Source organism: Mobula hypostoma, chromosome 6 (genome assembly GCF_963921235.1).
Source record: "Mobula hypostoma chromosome 6, sMobHyp1.1, whole genome shotgun sequence".
NCBI classification, from domain to species: Eukaryota; Metazoa; Chordata; class Chondrichthyes; order Myliobatiformes; family Myliobatidae; genus Mobula; species Mobula hypostoma.
The window spans coordinates 41789606-41810151 of record NC_086102.1 but is presented as its reverse complement, the minus strand read 5'-3'; the positions used below and the strand labels follow the sequence as shown (position 1 = coordinate 41810151).

General features: G+C 41.5%; 1 protein-coding gene across 7 annotated transcripts in view; it reads left to right on the top strand.

Annotated features, from left to right (window-relative positions):
- The window catches only part of spag17 (sperm associated antigen 17), a 266599-nt gene that overhangs the window by 234658 nt on the left and 11395 nt on the right, over positions 1-20546 (top strand). For all 7 annotated transcript variants that reach the window (XM_063050679.1, XM_063050682.1, XM_063050683.1 and 4 more), the window contains 5 exons: positions 4002-4115; positions 7303-7428; positions 10491-10607; positions 11833-11999; positions 16910-17106. In XM_063050679.1, the coding sequence (XP_062906749.1) occupies positions 4002-4115; positions 7303-7428; positions 10491-10607; positions 11833-11999; positions 16910-17106 (721 nt within the window). The remainder of the gene's footprint in view (positions 1-4001; positions 4116-7302; positions 7429-10490; positions 10608-11832; positions 12000-16909; positions 17107-20546) is intronic.

Below are 20546 nucleotides of genomic sequence, written 5' to 3'. Positions count from 1 at the left end.
ATGATCACCTGCCCCCAAGGGTTTTTTTTACCTGAGGCTTTCTAAACAATTCCAGTTCATTGCACAACACCCAATCCAGAACAGCTGATCCCCTGGCAGGCTCAACCACAAGCTACTCTCAAAAGCCATCTTCTAGTCTCTCCTATGACTATTGTAACATTGCCCTTTTGGTATGCATTTTCTATCTCCCTTTGTAATTTGTAGACCGCATCCTTACCACTGTTTGGGGGGGGGGGGTCTGTATTTAACTCCCAACAGGGTCTTTTTATCCTTGCAGTTCCTTAGCTCTTACTACAATGATTCAATACCTTCCTACCCTATGTCACCTCTTTCTAATGATTTGATTTCATTTTTTGCCAGCAGAACGATGCCACCACCTTACCTTCCTACCTGTCCTTTCGATGCAATGTGTATCCTTGGACATTAAGCTCCCAGCTATAACCTTCTTTCTGCCATGATTCAGTAATGCCTACTACATAATACCTGGAATATGCAACTGTTCTACAAGTTCATCTACCTTATTCTGTATACTGCACACATTCAAATATAACACCTTCTGTCCTATTTTCACTCATTTCGATTTTGCCCACCTTTTACGTTACAACTCATCCTGCTGACTGCAACTTTGCTCTTTCAACAGCCTCTCCCCACTACACATCATCTCTGTTTGTAAACCATCTACCTCATCTTCAGTCCTATTATCCACCTTTCCTACAATACATCTGGTATTGAAATATATGCAGCTCAGGACACTAGTTGCACCTTGCTCAACCTTTTGATTCATAACTTTGTCTGAGGACTCACCAACATCTTCCTCCACAATCTTTCCAGGAACTGTTCTGGCAGTCTGGTTTACATCCCCCTGCAGCTCTAGTTTAAACCCCACCCTGCAGCATTAGCAAACCTTCCACCAGTGTATTAGTCTCCCTCTAGTTCAGGTGCAAACTGTCCCTTCTGTACATGTCCCACCTTTCCTGGAAAAGAGCCCAATTATCCAAAAATCTGAGCCACGTATTAAACTGTATAATCCTCATAGTTCTGGCCTCACTCATTAGCAATCCTGAACTCATAAGATATAGGAGCAGAACTAGGCCATCGAGTCTGCTCCACTCTTCCAATATGGCTAATCCCAGATCCCACTCAACCGCATACAGCTGTTTTCTTGCCATATCCTTTGATGCCCTGACTGATCAGGAAACAATCAACTTCTGCCTTAAATATATACACGGACTTAGCCTCCACCACAGTCTGTGGCAGAGCATTCCACAGATTTACTACTCTCTGACTAAAAAAACACCTCCTTACTTCTGTTCTAAAGGGTCAGCCCTCAATTTTGAGGCTGTGCCTTCTAGTTCTGGATACCCCCACCATAGGAAACATCCTCTCCACATCCACCCTATCTAGTCCTTTCAACGCTCGGTAACTTTCTTCGAGATCCCCCCACGTTCGTCTAAATCCAGTGAGTACAGGCCCAAAGCTGCCAAACGCTCCTTGTATGTTAACCCCTTCATTCCTGGAATCATCATCATGAACCTCCACTGGACTCTCTCCAATGACAGCACATCTTTTCTGAGATATGGGGCCCAAAATTGTCGACAATACTCCAAGTGCGGGCTGACTAATGTCTTATAAAGGCTCAATATTATCTCCTTGCTTTTATATTCTTTTCCCTTGAAATAAATGCCAACATTGCATTTGCCTTCTTTACTATAGATTCAACCTGTAAATTAACCTTCTGGGAGTCTTGCATGAGGACTCTTAAGTCCCTCTGCACCTCTGATGTTTGAAATGTCTCCCCATTTAGGTAAAAGGCAATACTATTGGTCCTTTTAACAAAATGCATTATCATATATTTCCCCACACTGTATTCCATCTGCCACTTTTTGCCCTTTCTTCCAATTTATCTAAGTCCTGCTGCAATCGCATTGCTTCCTCAGCGCTACCTACCCCTCCGCCTGTCTTTGTATCATCCGCATCTTTGCCACAAAGCCATCAATTCCATTATCTTAATCACAGATAAACAATGTGAAAAGCAGCAGTCCCAATACTGACCCCTGAGGAACACCAATAGCCACCGGCTATTGGGCACAACTGCTGGAGATCCTACCCTTTAACTTAGCACCTATCTCCTAAAAATCCCTATGCAGAACCTCATCACTCATCCTATCCACGTCATTGGTCCTTATATGAAACACGACTTATGGCTGTTTACCCTCCCACTTAAGAATGGGGAGGACTTGATCCAAGATATCCCTGACCCTAGCATCCGGGAGGCAACATATCACACAGGAATCTCATTCTCATCCTCAGAATCATCTGTCTGTTCCTGTTACTAATGAATCCCCGATCACCACAGCATGCCTCTTCTTCTTCCTTCCCTTGAGTCACAGAGACAGACAGTGGCAGAGTCCCGACCACTATGACTTTCTTCTGTTAGGCCATTCCCCACACCTCCTTCACCCACCACCACACCCCCCCCCGACAATATCTAAAGTGGTATACCTGTGGCTGAGGGGAATGGCCACAGGGGTACTCTGAACTGGCTGCTTAACCCCTTTCTCCTTCCTGACTGTCACCCAGTTTCCTGTGTCCTGCACCTTGGGTGTAACTACCTCTCTATATGTCCTATCTATCACCCCTTCAGCCTCCCGAATGATCGGAGTTCATCCAGTTCCAGCTCCAACTCCATAGAGTAGATTGTTAGAAGTTGTAGCTGGTTGCACTTCTCGTAGTTGTAGTCACCAGGGACAATGGAGGTCTCCTTGCCTTCCCACATCCCGCAAGAGGAGCATTCCACAATCCTGTATGCCATTTCTACTATTCTAGCTGAGCAGATATGAAGAAGGGAAGAAAATAAAAACTTAACCTGGAGCTTTTAAGGGTTATGGGGAAAAGGCAGGTAGGTGGAGATGAGTCCATGGCCAGATCAGCCATGATCTTATTGAATGACAGAGCGGTCTTGACAGGCCAGATTCCTACTCCTGCTCCTATTTCTTATGTTCTTAGTTCTTCTCTTTGCTTTCTCTGACTAAAGCCTCTCTTTGCAGAAGCCTCGAAGAGCTAAAGGCTCAAGATCACCACTCTGACTCTGTCCACTCAGAAAACAGCTGCTGTGATGATGGCCAGTGTGCTTGCCCCTACCTCCCTCTAAATTACTCTTTCTATTCAATCCCAAACACCAATTGGATGCTGGTCAAGGCTCGTTTTCACTGTAGCAACCTGCTGCTGCCTTTTGCACTTGGGCAGTGGACCCAGTTGATGTCCCCTCCTCTCAAAACTTCCAATGTCAGGATTGGCCCATCTTTCATCAGGTCTGGAAAGGAAGGGAGAAGTCAGAATAAGAAGGTGGGGGAAGGGGAGGAAGAAGTATAGGGAGGCAGGTGATAGGTGAAACTGGGAGATGGGAGGGTGTGAAGAAAAGAGCTGGGAAATTGATTGGTGAAAGAGATAAAGGGATGGAGAAGGGGCTAGTCTTTGACTTCAGGAAAAGGGGTCGGCATGTGCTTCTCTCTTCATCAACAATGCTAATATTGAGAGCTTCAAGATTCTAAGCGTGAACATCACCAATAGTTTGTCATGGTCCAACTATGTAGATGCCATGACCAAGAAAGCCTCTACTTCTTCAGGAAGCTAAAGAAATTTTACATGTTCCCATTTTCTCCAACCAGTTCTGCATTCTGTAATATTACCTTGTATAACCTTGATCTATGAGGAAATGTACCTGACAGAAGTTCATTATATGGAGTTCAGGTGAAAGTACTGAAGAAATCAGCAGTGTATGATTTACGTGAGCTTCACCACATGATCTGTGCAAAGAAAACTTACTTTGAATAAGGGAAAGGGGGAAATAGGGTTTTCCAGAACATCTATTCTTTGCCTGGCTTCTGTATGTTTCTAGCGTTTTTTTGTATGTTTTTGTTCAATTCATCTCTGCAAATTGACATATATTTGGAATAACAGTTTATCTGTTCTGGTAAGATTCATTAACTTTATTTTATTAGACGTGGCCAACAGCCCAACGTACACAAATCCAGTTCATGGAATGGGGTCAGGCACTTGCAGCCACAGCCCAACACAACAGATAATTACTTCTCAATATCTATATTCCAAACCAGGTAAATTATTTTGTAACTTATTTGTGAATCTAGCATAGTGTTGTTGAGAGTGCATAAAATTACTGTATTCACTGATCTCAGTCTCATTCTGTTCATCTTACTCACGTTCTGAATCTTCATTTATTGATTGAAGTTGTCAAATGGTAGAGATGCCCTGCTGAAGGGTGTCAGCCCTGAGCGTCGACTGTACTCTTTTCCATCAATGCTGCCTGGCCTGCTGAGTTCCTCCAGCATCCAGCGTGTGGTGCTTGGATTTCCAGCATTGGCAGATTTTTTCTTGCTTGTAACTTTGACCGGATTAAATATGTTAAATCTTTAGTAAAAGAGGTAAAAATGAAATAGAAAATGTGCACAAACAGACTATGTATTGCTGGCAATAAGTGAGAAGATATGATTTTTGATCATAAAACCATTGTACCTGTACAAAATGCTTAATCTTTTAATAATAAGCATTATTGTTTAAATCAGTAGTCATTTTAGCCTCTAATATTATCCATCATCACATAATGCATTATTCATTTAGTTGCGGCCGCATTGTCTCTGTGGTCTTTTGGTGGGAAGGATGATTAATTTTAAAATTAGTATGTTGGGGAATGTAGATAGTCACATCAATTTGAATCAAAAATTATCAAATATCTGAATAATTGAAGTATTTGATAACAATAGACAGTGTAGAAATTCCTGAAATTAGTAGCAATTTCAAGAATTTGCACAATCATCTGATACATAAAGGAGATAATTTATATTTTTTATTTATACTTGGAAGATCTGCTGGAGGGCTAGCATTTATTAACGGACATTCAAAGGTGTTGGTAAACCATTTCCTCAACCACTACACTCCCTTTGTTGAAGGTATTCCAAGTGTCGTTGTGTTTGACATTCTAAAGTTTAGATCCAATGACATTGAAGGAACAGCAATATTTTCCAGGTCAGAATGGCATGCGGAAGTAGAAACGTAAGCAGAAGGGTGAGGCATGGGGCGGGGGGTGAGGGGGAGTGGGTTGTTTGCACCTACAATGGATACTATTTTTATGTACCTGCTGCCCTTGTTCAGAATTATATATCCTCGGGTAGCTGTGGCAGTGCAATTCTGAAATGAGCTGCACTGTAGCAACAAAGTACCTGTGTTAGAGATTGTGTATGTGTAGAGTGGTTATCCACAATATTTTCAGTGTAAAGGGGTGAATAAAGGATAATCAAATGGAGGGCCTTGTCCTGGATGCAACTTGGAACTCAGGGAGGTTCTTAGAGTCCCCAATAACAACATGTGAAGGAAGCGTGTCCAGATGCAGCTCCTGACAGACCTTATGATGGCATTGGAGATGCACATAGATTCACTTTGGAGCATCTGCAGTGTTGAGAATATTGTGGATAACATGCCTAGTGAGTTAATCACACCACAGTGTAAGGTTCATAGGAAAGACAAAGACAAGGACCAACAGGTGGAACAGTAGCAGGAAGTTAGTGCAGGAGATATACCACTCCAAATCAGATTACCACTTTGGATACTGTTGGGAGAGATGGCTCATTAGGAGAAGGCAACAACAGTGAAAACTATGGCGCTGTGGGTATCTCTGCTGCACAAAAGGGCAGAAAACAGACACAGCTGTAGTGCTAGGGGATTCCATAGTAAGTGAAACAGACTGGAGCTTCTGTGCCTGAAAACAAGACTCCTCATTGGTGGGTTGCCTTCAGGTACATGGGTCAGGGATTTAGGTAGCAGCTGCAGAATATCAAAAAAAACAGGAACTGTCACTTGGTGTGATTCACGAAGACACCCAGGAGAAAGGAAAAATGTGGGATAAGGTCCTACAAGTTGAATTTAGGGACCTATGAGACACATTCAAAAGTAGGACCTCAAAGGTCCTCGGGATTTCTACCTGTGTCATGTGCCATAGTACAGTAGAAATAGCAAAATAGTTGGGATAAATATGTGCTTTGAGCCATAGTGTAGGAGAGAGGGTTTCAGATCCCTTGGGCATTGGAACCAGTTCTTGGAGGAGTGGGGCATTAGCGGAAGTTTGAGAAGTCAATGTTCATGCCATCAGGTTGGAGGCTACCCAGACAGAATATAAGGTGTTGTTCCTCCAACCTGAGTGTGGCTTCATCTTTACAGTAGAGGAGGCCGTGGTTAGACATACCAGAATGGGAATGGGACATGGAACTAAAATGTGTATCCACTGGAAGATCCTGCTTTCTGTGGCAGACAGAGCATAGGTGTTCAGCGAAACCAGTCTGCTTCGGGTCTCGCCAATATATAGAAGGCCACATCGGGAGCACCGGACACAGTATATCACCCCAGCCGACTCACAGGTGAAGTGTCGCCTCACCTGGAAGGACTGTCTGGGGACCTGGATGGTAGCAAGGGAGGAAGTGTAAAGGCATGTGTAGCACTTGTCCTGCTTACAAGGGTAAGTGCCAGGAGGGAGATCGGTGGGGTTGTTGGAATGTTGTGCCAGCCAATCAGCATTGAGGGATGGGTGATAAGGTTCTAGAGAGCTGGGCGGGAAGAGATTTCTGAAAGACAGTAGTCTGGTCTGAGGCTTTTTAGTGGGAGGAGCGGGGAGAAGAGCACCCAGAGAAGACGTCTGAAGGATCCCAGCCAAAAGGGAGACCTGAATGCAAGGAGTGCTTCATGAGGCAGAGATTTCCAAGAAGGGAATCTTCTGTCTGTGGTTGGTGATGAGAATTCTGCACCATGAATAAAGCAATGCACCCAACTACTACAGAAATGAGCTCCAACATTTATGTGCACATTTCGGCTGCTTTAACTGTAATGGACCCTTGTATTTTTATTTTTCTTTCTCTGTTAACTGTTTCATAAAGTTGAAAATTGGTAAATATACTTCCCTTATAACTTTATGCTAGTGTACGATCTGTCATTTCTGGGCTACCAATAATCGTGGGCAGTATTCATACAGCATTCGCTCAAATCAAGGTTCTTTTAATTGGAACATCCCGACATTCCTGTTTGGTTGAACCCTAAATCATACTGATCCTAGACGTGTTTTGCTTATGAAAGGTGCCCTTCTCACCACTGAGTCATGTGGCTGTTAGCAGAGTGAGCTAACGTGCTAAGTTGATGGACGAACCCCAGTAACTGGGTTACATTCATCTGTAAAATGATTGATGAGTAAGTAAACAGCCAAATTTCTTTGAAAATTATCATTAATTTTCTCTTCTTCAGAAGTTAATAAAAAATCAACGCACTCAAGTTCTGCTCAACAAACAGAGACAGACACATGTAGCCTCAAAAGATCTGGTGGCCCAACACAGAAGGAAGTGTTCCCTCAATGTCAGTATTCCAATCAAGGTAAAATATTTTGAAATTTATTTGGACACCACCATATTATTGTCAGGACTTAGTATTCTCCTAGAAAGATGAAAACTCATCTATTTAACTGGATAGCTATAACTTTGACATACATGACTATGCAGCATGTTTTAAGAAATTAAAAGAAATATTGGATCTTGCAGAGTAATGATATTAAAACTGCCAGTATTGGTTATTACTCTGGTGGAAGCATTGCGGCTTGCAATCCATCCACCATAGGCTACCATGTGAACCATACACTAAACTCAAACAGGAACTCCCAAAGCTGTGATCTTTACCATCAGCAAGCAAATACAACACCAGCACAAGTAGATTCCCCTAAAGCCACACACTGCTTTGATTTGGAAATATATCACTAGTCCTGGCCTTGCAAATGAGGTTTGGATCCCAAAACATACAAATATATGAAAGAATTTGTGATCTCTATGCAGATGTATATGGAAATATGTGAATGTAGGACTTGTCATCAACAGTTCACTCTAAGACTACATGCCACACACCAAACTAGACTCTGTGTGGAATTCAGAGAGAAAACAGAAACTTGGGCAAATTGTCCAATATTTATAAACTCACCAGATCCAAAAAGGTGAAAGCTATCTTTTGTTGATATTCTTGGAAATGAATGGTTGTGAGAATGTCATAAAATAAGAATATGGTCATTTTAGAATACTCTGAGATAGATTATTAGAACAAAAAAGATCTCAAATTTTCACAAGACTTTTAATTGTCCCTAATAGCTGGTTGGTTTGGATGTTTGAAAGTCATTTCTTTAGGTTTTTAAAGCAAGCACATTATTTAAAGCATGAATATTACTTTGAAGACAGTGGCTTTATAATAAAATCATAGAGCATAATCATACAGCACAGAAATGGGTCCTTCGGCCCAACTGGTCCATCCCAACCAACTTTACAGGGCCCTGTATGATTTGTTCTGAACGATTCTATGATTCTATAATTTATCCACATTATATTGACTTCCTTAAGGTTGTTATAGCCAGGTGTGGTAATGGGGACCAGCTCCCACTACCTATTAAATGATCCCAAAGGCATGCACCTCAAATAGCCTCTGACAACAAAGTCCAGCTCCTGGCCTCCACGTGTGGCTTAGCTCCTAAGTCTGGTGAAAGTGTTTCTACTGACAGGAGAAGGGGCAAGGGTGGGTTACAGGTGCCTTAAAACCAGTAACTTTGTGCAGATGGAGCTTGTTAACCATGGTTGGCAGCTCCTCTAGGAAAAGGAAAACTCTGATCTCAAACCTCTGCTGCCTTGCAGCTAGACCCACTCTTGGGGAAAGCTTCGGGAGTAAACCCTAGGGAAAAATCCAGAGCTGGAGTCCCTAAGGCAGTCCTAAGTTGAGTTCAATGTTGACTGGCAACTCCTGTGACACCTCAGGTACCAACATGTACCAGTCTCTGCTGTTCCTTTGAGTTCATCAGATGCTTGGGGGAGGGGGAGGGTTTGCTACAGCCCTGGGTTGCATATCTAGACAACTGGGACACAATTCCACTGTCAACTCTGACCAACGGAGGCCCTCACCTCATATATTCACTTATCACCTTGAAGCCTCATTTTGTTTTCCTCACAACTTACATTTCCACCAAGTTGCATATGATTAGCAAACATTTATATATTACATTTAGCTCCCTTATACAATTATTGATATATGTTGTTTACCAGTAGAGCCCAAACTCTGATCTGTTTGGTATTGATCCACTTATTCTTCCTCTCTGTTTCCTGGTTAACAACCAATTTTCGGTCAATTCAGTGTATTGCCTCCAATCGCATGTACTTTCATTTTGAAAACTAACCTCTCAGCTGGAACTTATACAGTTTTGTGTTAAATTAGCATTGAAGTTATATGATCTTGATTTAAAAACATTGAGTTTCTGCTGCTTCAGGAATCCTAAGAAGACACAATTGGAAACCAGTGGTTAAGGAGCAGACAGGCAATATAATATTTAAATGCAATGGCACTTCTGGCCAAGGAGGTTAGAACTTAACCTTGTATTTTTTATTTCAAAGCTTTATCTCTCTCCTCATTTTATGTCTCTCCCTATATATCACCCTTTCCACCTCCCCTCTTGGTAGAATCATCTGGATTTGTTCTATACCTGTCCATTCACCTCCTTCCTTGCCTTCATTCAGGGCCCCAAACAGTCCTTCCAGGGGTGGGAACACTTCACTTATGAATCTTTTGGGGTGGTCTACTGTATCTGGTGCTCTCTACTTTGGTGGGACCCGACATAGATTGGGGGACTGCTTTAGTGAGCACCTTCACTCCAACCACAAAAAACAGGATTTCAGGGTGGCCAACCATTTTAATTCGAATCCCCATTCCCATTCTGATGTGTCATCCTCTTCTGCTACAATGAGGCCACTCTCAGGCTGGAGGAGCAACACCTTATACTCTGGCTCAGTAATCCCCAAACTGATGGCATGAATATTGATTTCTGTCGCTTCTGATAATTGTTTGCCCCTCCCCCTTCCCTCTTTTTCTATATCCTTCTCTGGTTCCCTCTTGTCTTCTCAGCTGTATATTATCTCCCCCTGGTGCCCCTCCTCTTTCCCTTTCTCACATGGTCCACTCTCCTTTCCTATCAGATTCCTTTACTTTTTCCACCTATCACTTCACAGCTTCATACAATCCACCTCCCCTACCCATCTGACTTCACCTATCACCTTCTAGCTTGTGCTCCTTTCCTCCCCCACCCCCCACACCTTATTACTGCACCTTCCCCCTTTCTTTCCTGTTCTGATGAAGGATCCCAGACCGAAATGTCGACTGTTTGTTCATTTCCACGGATGCTGCCTGACCTACTGAGTTCCTCTAGTATGTTGTGTGCGTTGCTCTGGATTTCCAGAATCTGTAGAATCTCTTGTTTATTTAAATGTCACTGTACTTCTTCAGGACCAAGAAGAATGATAACTGATGTTACTTTTGCCCTTTCCTTCAGAATCTTGACAACAAAGGAACAAGATGATGAACAGCATTAAACATAGAAATATGACCAAGATTCTTTCTGTTTCTTCATCATTTAATAGAAACCATCCTACAAAGAATTACTGAACAAGACTTGACCTCTCAGAAACCGAACAACTGTTGGTCCTTGCACAAACCACTTTCCATTCCGGTAAATGAATTGAAAGACATTGGGACAAGTTAGTATCAAACTCTTGTAATTTCATATTTTAAACTTAATTAAGATTTGAGCTAAACTATATTTATTTACACTGTAGGTAGTGATTGATATTGCAGAAATTTATAGCTTGAAAGCAAAAATAGGCTTTAGATATACAGTTATAATGTAAAAAGGCAGATACAAAGACAGAACAGGACATAGCAATAAAAAAAGACACAAGTGGATTCCAAACTAAAATTGAATGTGTGATAATTAATTGTGTAGAATATGGGAAAGAACAATGAGAGTGGTTTCCATTAATTATAATATAAAGCTGTATAAAATCATAGAATAGGGATTATCTGGCTGTAGTGGTTTCAGGAAAATAAGCAAAAATGGTTGATTTCCCAACCATTAACTACTGGACAAAGCTAGAGAAATTCACCAGGTCAAGCAGCATCAGTTGATGGGGAAAAGGAGCTTTTGAAGTTTTGTATTTGGACACTGCATCAGGAGGAGAGGGAAGATGCATTTTGACTGAGACTACCAGCTTTGTTTCTCTTGTTCTTAGCTCCCTTCTCAGGTTTCACTCTTCCTCGGATGTTCATTCAGACACATTCCATTCCTTTGCAGTCAAATGAACGAATTTTGATAGTTGAGAACAGTAGCTAATGTACTGTACAATATGTCATGGACTAAATCAGGGGTAAACTTGTTGGAACATATACCTAAACGCATGCTTTGCCCTGTATTTTGAAAGAATTGGAATGTATAGATAATTTAAATTCATATTTGATCAAGAAGAAAGAAGCATAAGGCTGCAAATTTCAATAAGCAATAGTTCTGAATTCCAATACTTACCTAAAAACAAAATATTTATTTATTGGAATACAAGATGAAATTGCTGGAAGTAATCAACATGTGAAACATTTTTTCCCAGAGTGAAAGCGAATTAGGGAGAAGTGAAAGACAGACAGGTTTTCAGATGCAGAGAATGTGTGGAAGGGTAGTGTTCGCTCCAGCCACCTCCCCCATCCTTTCTTTTTCTTTGCAGCTATAAACTTGTTTAACTCTTCCAACCTCAAGTGGAAAGGTTATTAATTTTCAACATTTTCTGTTTATTCCTCATTGTCTCGCTATAATTACTGCCACTGATTCTGAGGTAATTTGTTCAAAAGGCTTCTAGTCTTCTTGCTATAATGTAAAGGATTTGGAGATATTTCTGAGATTCTAATTACATTATGCAAATCTTTCCTTTTTATAAGTAAATGGAATGGTGGAATACAATCCAGAAGAGTTGCCAGGTAATGAAAGTAACATCATATTCCACAAAAGCCTGGTACTTGATGCTGCTAGCCAGCCAAGGAAAGAGAAGGTCAAACTTCCGTCAGCTATTTTGAGCTCAAAGCCTTTTTCACAACCTAATAAGAAGGTAAGAGTTTTAGTAAACATCATAAATGATAGTCCCAAGGTTAAAAGAGTGTCTAGTTCCGAAAAATTGTTCATAACCCAAACTTGCTTGTAAGTCAGAAATGAACAAAAACAGCTGTGGTAGGAGAGTAGCAGACGTGGGCAGAGTGGCTATCATCTGGCCTCACTGACACAGTAAGTGAATTAGCCTGGGCAATGATCACAACTCTGCTCAGCTCAACCAAGCCCCTGATAGCTCTGGCTTAGGGGTGGGGGTGCAGGGTTTGGGAATGGCGCTATGGAAATGCCCTGTTCTCACCTGACAAAAGAGGCCTGCGGCCCCACAACTGCTGGAAAGTCCATCCCCATCCATCCCTCCAATCTCCCAACTGCTCATTTGTATGTATGGGTTAAGTCTGGTTTTCACAACCTGGAGCAGACCTTTATCAATATCATTGATCCTTATACCAAAGGAATAGTGAGATGATCTTTGTCAAGAAAGTAAATAATAAATCTTTTAGTTATGTTAAACATGCTTCCATATATTTCTCAATCTGTTTACAGCCTTCTAAATGGTTGATTACACTCCTTGAAGTTAAATTACCAAGACTGGCTGCCTCAACCTTAATATCAATGTGCAATAGCTCCATTTTGTTGTCCATTTTGCTAAGGAATCCCTCAGCTATTTGCACCCCAAAGGCTTATCTTCCTGCTCCTAAGCAGTTACCTGGGGGGGTTAAATCATAGGATATAGGAACAGAATTAAGCCATTCTGCCTGCTGTGTCTGCTCCACCATTCCATCATGGTTGACTTATTATCCCTCTCAATCCCATTATCCTGCCTTCTCCCTGTAACCATTGATGCCCTTACAAGCTCCACTTTAAATATACTCATTGACTTGGCCTTTACAGATGTCTGTGGCAATGAATTCCATAGATGCACTACCCTTTGGCTAAAGAAATAACTCCTCTTCTGTGTTCTAAACAGATGACCATCTATTCCAAGGCTGTGCCCTCTGGTATTAGACACCCACTATAAGAAACATTCTCCCTACATCCATTCTATCCAGACCTTTCAATAGGTTCCAATGAGATCACCCCTCATTCTTCTAACTCCTGTGAGTATAGGCTCAGAACCATCAAATGCTTTTCATAGATTAACCCTTTCATTCTCAGAATCATTCTTCTGAATCTCTTCTGGGCCCTCTCCAATGCCAGTACATCTTTTCTTCGATAAGGTGCCCAAAACTGCTCAAAATACTCCAAGTGCAATCTGGCCAATGTTTTATAAAGCCTTAGCACTGCATCCATGACCTTATGCTCTAGTCCTCTCAAAATGAATGCTAACATTGCACCTGCCTTCCTTACCACTGACAGAACCTGCAAGCTAACCTTTAGGGGTTCCTTAACCTTTCCTTCACCTAAGACAAGATGTACTGGTATTTACACCTCTGATTTTTGAATTTTCTCCCCATTTAGAAAATAGTCTATGCCCTTATTACTTCTACCAAAGTGCATGGCCATCCACTTGCTTACACTATACGGTCGGCACTCCTTATCCGCGAGTACCGCATGCGCGAATTCAACCAACTGTGAATCGAGAGAACCCAGAAATGCTCTTCCAGCACTTGTTGTTCAAACATGTACAGACTTATTTTTTCTTGTCATTATTCCCTAAACAGTGCAGTGTAACAACTATTATACATAGCATTTACATTGTATTAGGTACTATAAGTAATCTAGAGATGATTTAAAGTATACAGGAGGATGTGTGTAGGTTATCGTGGATCGGGATCGAAAAAGAACCAGAAGTTCTCTTACTAAGTCAGTCGGAACAGGTACATCCGGTATTATTTAGCGTCAGTCAAACGTTTGTCTTAGTATATAGTATATATTTTACCTTTCTATGCATATAAAACACTTAAGAAACGTATGTTTCAGCGCCGGGCTCAGAAACGGAAATTCCCGAGTTCGATCCAGTGACAGACTGCTCCCTTGCACGCCCTCCATCTGTTCCCGGTTGATGTGAAGGATCAAAAACCCAAAACCCCAAAGCCATCAATTCCACCATCCAAATCATGGACAGATAACGTGAAAAGGAGCAGTCCCAACACCGATCCGTGCAGAGCACCACTAGTCAACAGCAATCGACCAGGAGAAGCCCTGTTTATTCCAAATCTTTGCCTTCTGCCAATTAGTCAATCTTCCATCCATGCTAGTATCTTTCCTGTAAGACCATGTGCTCTTGTCTTGTTAAGCATTCTCATGTGTGGCACCTTGTCAAAGGTCTTCTGAAAATTCAAATATACGACATCAACTGACTCACTTTTGTCTATCCTGCCTGTTATTTCCTCAAAGAATTCCAACAGATTGGTCATGCAAGATTTCCCTTTTAGGAAACCATGCTGATTTTGGCCTATTTTATCATGTGCCTTCCAAGTACCCCAAAACCTCATTTTTGATAATGGATTCCAACATCTTCTCAACCACTGAAGTCAGGCTAACTGGACTATAACTTCCTTTCGTCTGCTTCCTCCCTTCTTAAAGAATGGAGTGACATTTACAATTTTCCAGTCCTCCAGCATCATGCCAGAATCTAGTATTTCTTGAAAGATCATTACTAATGCCTCCAAAATCTTTACAGCTTCCTTTTTCAGAACCCTGGGGTGCAATCCATCTGGCCCAGGTGACTTACCTACCCTCAGACCTTTCATCTTCTCAAGCAACTTCTTTGCACTCACTTCTGCCCTATGACAATCTCAAATTTCTGGAATAATGCTCGTGTCATCCACAATGAAAAGTAATCCAAAGTATTTTTTAAGGTTGTCTGCCATTGCTACTTCTCCATCGTCATCTTTTAGCAACCTGATATCTACTCTTGTCTCTGTTTTACTCTTTATATATCTAAAAATAAACTTTGTGTATCCACTTTTATATTATTAGCAAGCTTACCTTCATATTTCATCTATTCTCTCCTGATGGTTTTTTTAGTTACCTTCTACTAGTTTTTAAAAGCTTCCCAATCTTCTAACTTGCCACAGATTTTTGCTGTATTATATACCCTCTCTTTTTCTTTTATGCTATCTTTGACCTCCCTTGTCAGCCACAGTTGTCTCTTTAGTGTATTTCTTCTTCCTGGGTTGTAATCTATCTTACACCTCCCAAATTCCCCCAGAAACTCCAGCCATTGCTGTTCTGTTGTCATCCATACTAGTGACCCCTTCCAATCAACTGTAGCCAGCTTCTCTTTCATTCCTCTGTAATTCCCTTTACTCCACTGTAATACTGATACATCTGACTTTATATTCTCCCTCTCAAACTTCAAGGTGAATTCTAGCATATTATAGTCACTGTCTCCTGATGGTTCCTTTACCTTAAGCTCCCTAATCTGGTCTATTACTCAACACACAGTCGGGAATCATCTTTTTCCTAGTGGGCTCAACTACAAGCTGCTCTAAAAAGCCATCTAGTAGTTATTCTACAAATTCCCTCTCTTGGGATCCAGCACCAACCTGATTTTCCCAATTTACCTGCATATTTAGGATCTTTGGTAAAACAATGATAATCACTTACTCAAGCATGATTGTAAGCATGATGATTCTTCCCTAGTGTCATGGTCCTGATTTCAAACCTATCGCCAGTTTCAGGTTCCTCATGCTATTGTTTTCCCTCTTACTTGCCGGCCAACCTCTCAGATGATTTGGAAAGTAGAATGAAGCTAATACAATAATGGACTTCTCTAATTAAATTCTGCATTACCTTCATGTTCCAATCCTCAGCAGTCCTCAGCCAATTATGTGCTCTGACCACCATCTTTGTTCCAATGGAGGTATTACCTGCCTCATTTAAGTTATATTGTAGGTCAATGCAAATTAATCGTCAATTCTTATGCCTTTAGTGTCAGTTGAGACTGTGGTGCAAGATTCAATACAACAGCAAAATTGGCAGAAAATTTGCATCTTCTCATTCTCCAGAAGTCACTTCTGAGACTTTTTCTTCTAATTTCACCAGAGAATGAAACCTCTGCTCCTCCATTAACTTTTGAATCTTCTTCTTTTCTATTAATTCTTTTTCTGAGTCCTACTTCCATCACTGCCCTGGAACATGCTGGAACATGCTGCATCATGCATGAGGATTAGGAAAGTAATGGCTCAGGTTTTCATGTGCTTAAGTAAATTGGAATAGTTAAGCAAAATATACAGTCAGAAATCAGGATATTTTGACTGTGTGGAAGTACATCCAATAATCGACTTAATTTAATGGATATTTATCCTAGCTACTTGCTATCTTCTACGGTAGAAAAATTAAAGAAAAAAGTTGATCCAAAGCAAGCTAAATTTTAACTTGGACTAAGATTTTGACAGTTTGGGACCAAATCTTTCTGACCTCAACACTATGAAACCTCAGTGATTTAATGGCTAGCTTGAGAGCAGAAGAGAAATCTGACACTAGAAGAAAGATGGCAGACACGAAAGCAGTTCATGGGTAGACATTACCAGAAAGTCTCACACATAGCCAAATCTGCTTCAAGGAACACTAGTGAAGCTAAGTTCAATGAGAAAAGCTTTCTATTGGCTCAAATTATACCTTGCACAAAGGAATATCCTCAGGAGGTAAATCTTCTCTATTACAGAAACTTCCCATAGCAAATTCTAGGTCAATTAACTTCAGCAGCTTCATCAATGAATTTGTTTTATCACCTAAGAAATGAGAATGTACACATCAGGCACAGGTGATAAGGAGCACAATACCAATGCCAAGTAGTGACTTGGCTAAAGAGAAAAGTCTAATTCTCCTCTCCAGTCAATGGCCTTCCTGTTACCAAATACCCCACCCATCAACATCCTGAGTGTCATATTTGATCAGTAACTTAACTGTGACATAACAATACTTGCTATCTACCAACTATTAAAATGTCTGTATCCTTTACAGTTTGCAGTTATAGAAGAACCAGTCAGAAGAAAAGTCAATACCGTTTCCATTACTGGAGCTGTAGCAAGCGGTCTGTTAAAGGAACCAGTACGAGGCTTTGAGCTGTTTCCAAGGGAAATGAATTTTGGTATCCTACAAGAGGGACTCACTTATGCCTCTACTGTTACGCTGAAGAATGTCGGAATAGACTCATGCAGGTATTTCATTCTGTATGAAGCTTTCTCTTTATCAACTTCAATTTAGAACTAAATACAGATACTATAGTTTCCCTTTCTCACTTTTATATTAAAATAAGGGAACATAGAACCAGATTAATAAAACTACTTGTCTGGGACAGAAGAAAAAATACTGCATCCTAGAGGTAGAAGCAAAGGCACGTAATCTCTTTGGATAAGTTTGAGTCATTATCACTTTCAACAGCATTTGTGAGCATTTGCAGAGCCATGGCCTAATGAGGGATAGTCAACATGGCTTTGCCAGACCAGGTCTTACCTTACTAACTTGTTCAAGATTTATGAGGAGGCTACAAAGGTGATGGATGAGGGTAGACCATAAGACAAAGGAGCAGTAGTTGGCCATTCGGCCCATCGAGTCTGCTCCGCTATTTTATCATGAGCTGATCCATTCTCCCATTTAGTCCCTCTGCCCCACCTTCTCACCATAACCTTTGATGCCCTGGCTACGCAGATACCTATCAATCTCTGCCTTAAATACATCCAATGACTTGGCCTCCACTGCTGCCCGTGGCAATAAATTCCATAGATTCACCACCCTCTGACTAAAAAAACTTCTTCGCATTTCTGTTCTGAATAGGCGCCCTTCAATCCTTAAATGATGCCCTCTCGTACTAGACTCCCCCATCATGGGAAACAACTTTGCCACATCCACTCTGTCCATGCCTTTCAACATTAGAAATGTTTCTATGAGGTCCCCCCTCATTCTTCTAAACTCCAAGGAATGCAGTCCAAGAGCGGACAAACGTTCCTCATATGTTAACCCTCTCATTCCCGGAATCATTCTAGTGAATCTTCTCTGTACCCTCTCCAACATCAGCACATCCTATCTTAAATAAGGAGACCAAAACTGCCCACAGTACTCCAAGTGAGGTCTCACCAGCGCCTTACAGAGCCTCAACATCACATCCCTGCTCCTATATTCTATTCCTCTAGAAATGAATGCCAACATTGCATTTGCCTTCTTCACTACTGACTCAACCTGGAGGTTAACTTTAAGGGTATCCTGGACGAGGACTCCCAAGTCCCGTTGCATCTCAGAACTTTGAATTCTTTCCCCATTTAAATAATAGTCTGCCCGTTTATTTCTTCTGCCAAAGTGCATAACCATACACTTTCCAACATTGTATTTCATTTGCCACTTCTTTGCCCATTCTTCCAATCTATCCAAGTCTCTCTGTAGACTGTCTGTTTCCTCAGCACTACCAACCCCTCCACCTATCTTTGTATCATCAGCAAACTTAGCCACAAAGCCATCTATTCCATAACCCAAATCGTTGATGTACAATGTAAAAAGAAGCGGCCCCAACACGGACCCCTGTGGAACACCACTGGTAACCGGCAGCCAACCAGAATAGGATCCCTTTATTCCCACTCTCTGCTTCCTACCAATCAGCCAACACCCTATCCATGTATGTAACTTTCCTGTAATTCCATGGGCTCTTATCTTGTTAAGCAGTCTCATGTGTGGCACCTTGTCAAAGGCCTTCTGAAAATCCAGATGTACAAAATCCACTGCATCTCCCTTGTCTAGCCTACTTGTAATTTCCTCAAAAAATTGTAATAGGTTTGTCAGGCAGGATTTCCCTTTAAGGAAACCATGCTGAGTTCTGCCTATCTTGTCATATGCCTCCAGGTACTCTGTAACCTCATCCTTGACAATCGACTCCAACAACTTCCCAACCACCGAGGTCAAGCTAACAGGTCTATAATTTCCTTTTTGCTTCCTAGCCCCCTTCTTAAATCGCGGAGTGACATTTGCAATCTTCCAGTCCTCCGGAACCATGAATCTATCGACTTTTGAAAGATCATCGCTAATGCCTCCGCATTCTCCACAACTACTTCCCTCATAACACGAGGGTACATTCCATCTGGTCCAGGAGATTTATCTACCTCTAGACTATTGTGCTTCCTGAGTACTTCCTGTGTCGTAATTGTGACTGCGCACACTTCTCTTCCCTGCCACCCTTGAGTTTCCAGTATACTGCTGATGTCTTCCTCAGTGAAGACTGACGCAAAATACTCGTTCAGTTCCTCCGCCATCTCATTATCTCCCATTACAATTTCTCCAGCATCATTTTCTATCGGTCCTATATCTACTCTCACCTGTCTTTTACTCTTTATATACTTGAAAAAGCTTTTAGTATCCTCTTTGATATTATTTGCTAGCTTCCTTTCATAGTTAATCTTTTCCCTCTTAATGACCTTCTTAGTTTCCTTTTGTAAGCTTTTAAAAACTTCCCAATCCTCTGTCTTCCCACAAGTTTTTGCTTCCTTGTATGCCCTCTCCTTTGCTTTAACTTTGGCTTTGACTTCTCTTGTCAGCCACAGTTGCATCTTTTTTCCATTCGAAAATTTCTTCTATTTTGGAATATACCTGTCTTGCACCTCCTCACTTCTCGCATAAACTCCAGCCACTGCTGCTCTGCCGTCCTTCCTGCCAGCCAGTGTCCCTTTCCAGTCAACTTTGCCCAGTTCCTCTCTCATGCCACTATAATTTCCTTTACCCCACTGAAATACCGACACATCGGATTTCGGCTTCTCTTTTTCAAATTTCACAGTGAACTCAATCATGTTATGATCACTGTCTCCTAAGGGTTCCCTCACCTCAATCTCTCCAATCACCTCCGGTTCATTACACAATACCCAATCCAGTACAGCTGATCCCCTAGTGGGCTCAACAACAAGCTATTCTAAAAAGCCATCTCGCAGACATTCTACAAATTCTCTTGAGATCCAGTGCTGACCTGATTTTCCCAATCCACTCGCATGTTAAAATCCCCCACAATTATCATAACACTGCCCTTCCGACAAGCCTTTTTCTATTTCCTGTTGTAATTTGTAGTCCACATCACTGCAGCTGTTTGGAGGCCTGTTTATAACTGCCATCAGGGTCCTTTTACCCCTGCGATTTCTTAGCTTAACCCATAAAGATTCTGCACCTTCCGATCCTATGTCACCTCTTTCTAATAATTTGATATCATTTCTTATCAATAAAACCATGCCACCCCCTCTGCTACCTTCCTATCCTTCCAATACACCGTGTATCCTTAGACGTTCAGCTCCCAGAGACATGCATCCTTTAGCCACGTCTCAGTGATGGCCACAATATCATACCTGCCAATCTGTAGCTGTACGACAAGATCATCCACCTTATTCCTTATGCTGCGTGCATTTAAATATAACACTTTAAGACCAGTATTTGGTACTTTTTGCTTTGATTGCACTGCAACTCATCCCAATAGCTACAAATTTGCCCCATCACCTGCCTATCTTTCCTGACATCTTTACTGCTCACTATCTTAGCATTATTTCAGTTTTCCCCTTCCTCCGCTCTATCATTCCAGTTCCCATCCCCCTGCCAAATTAGTTTAAACCCTCCCTAACAGCTCTATTAAACTTTC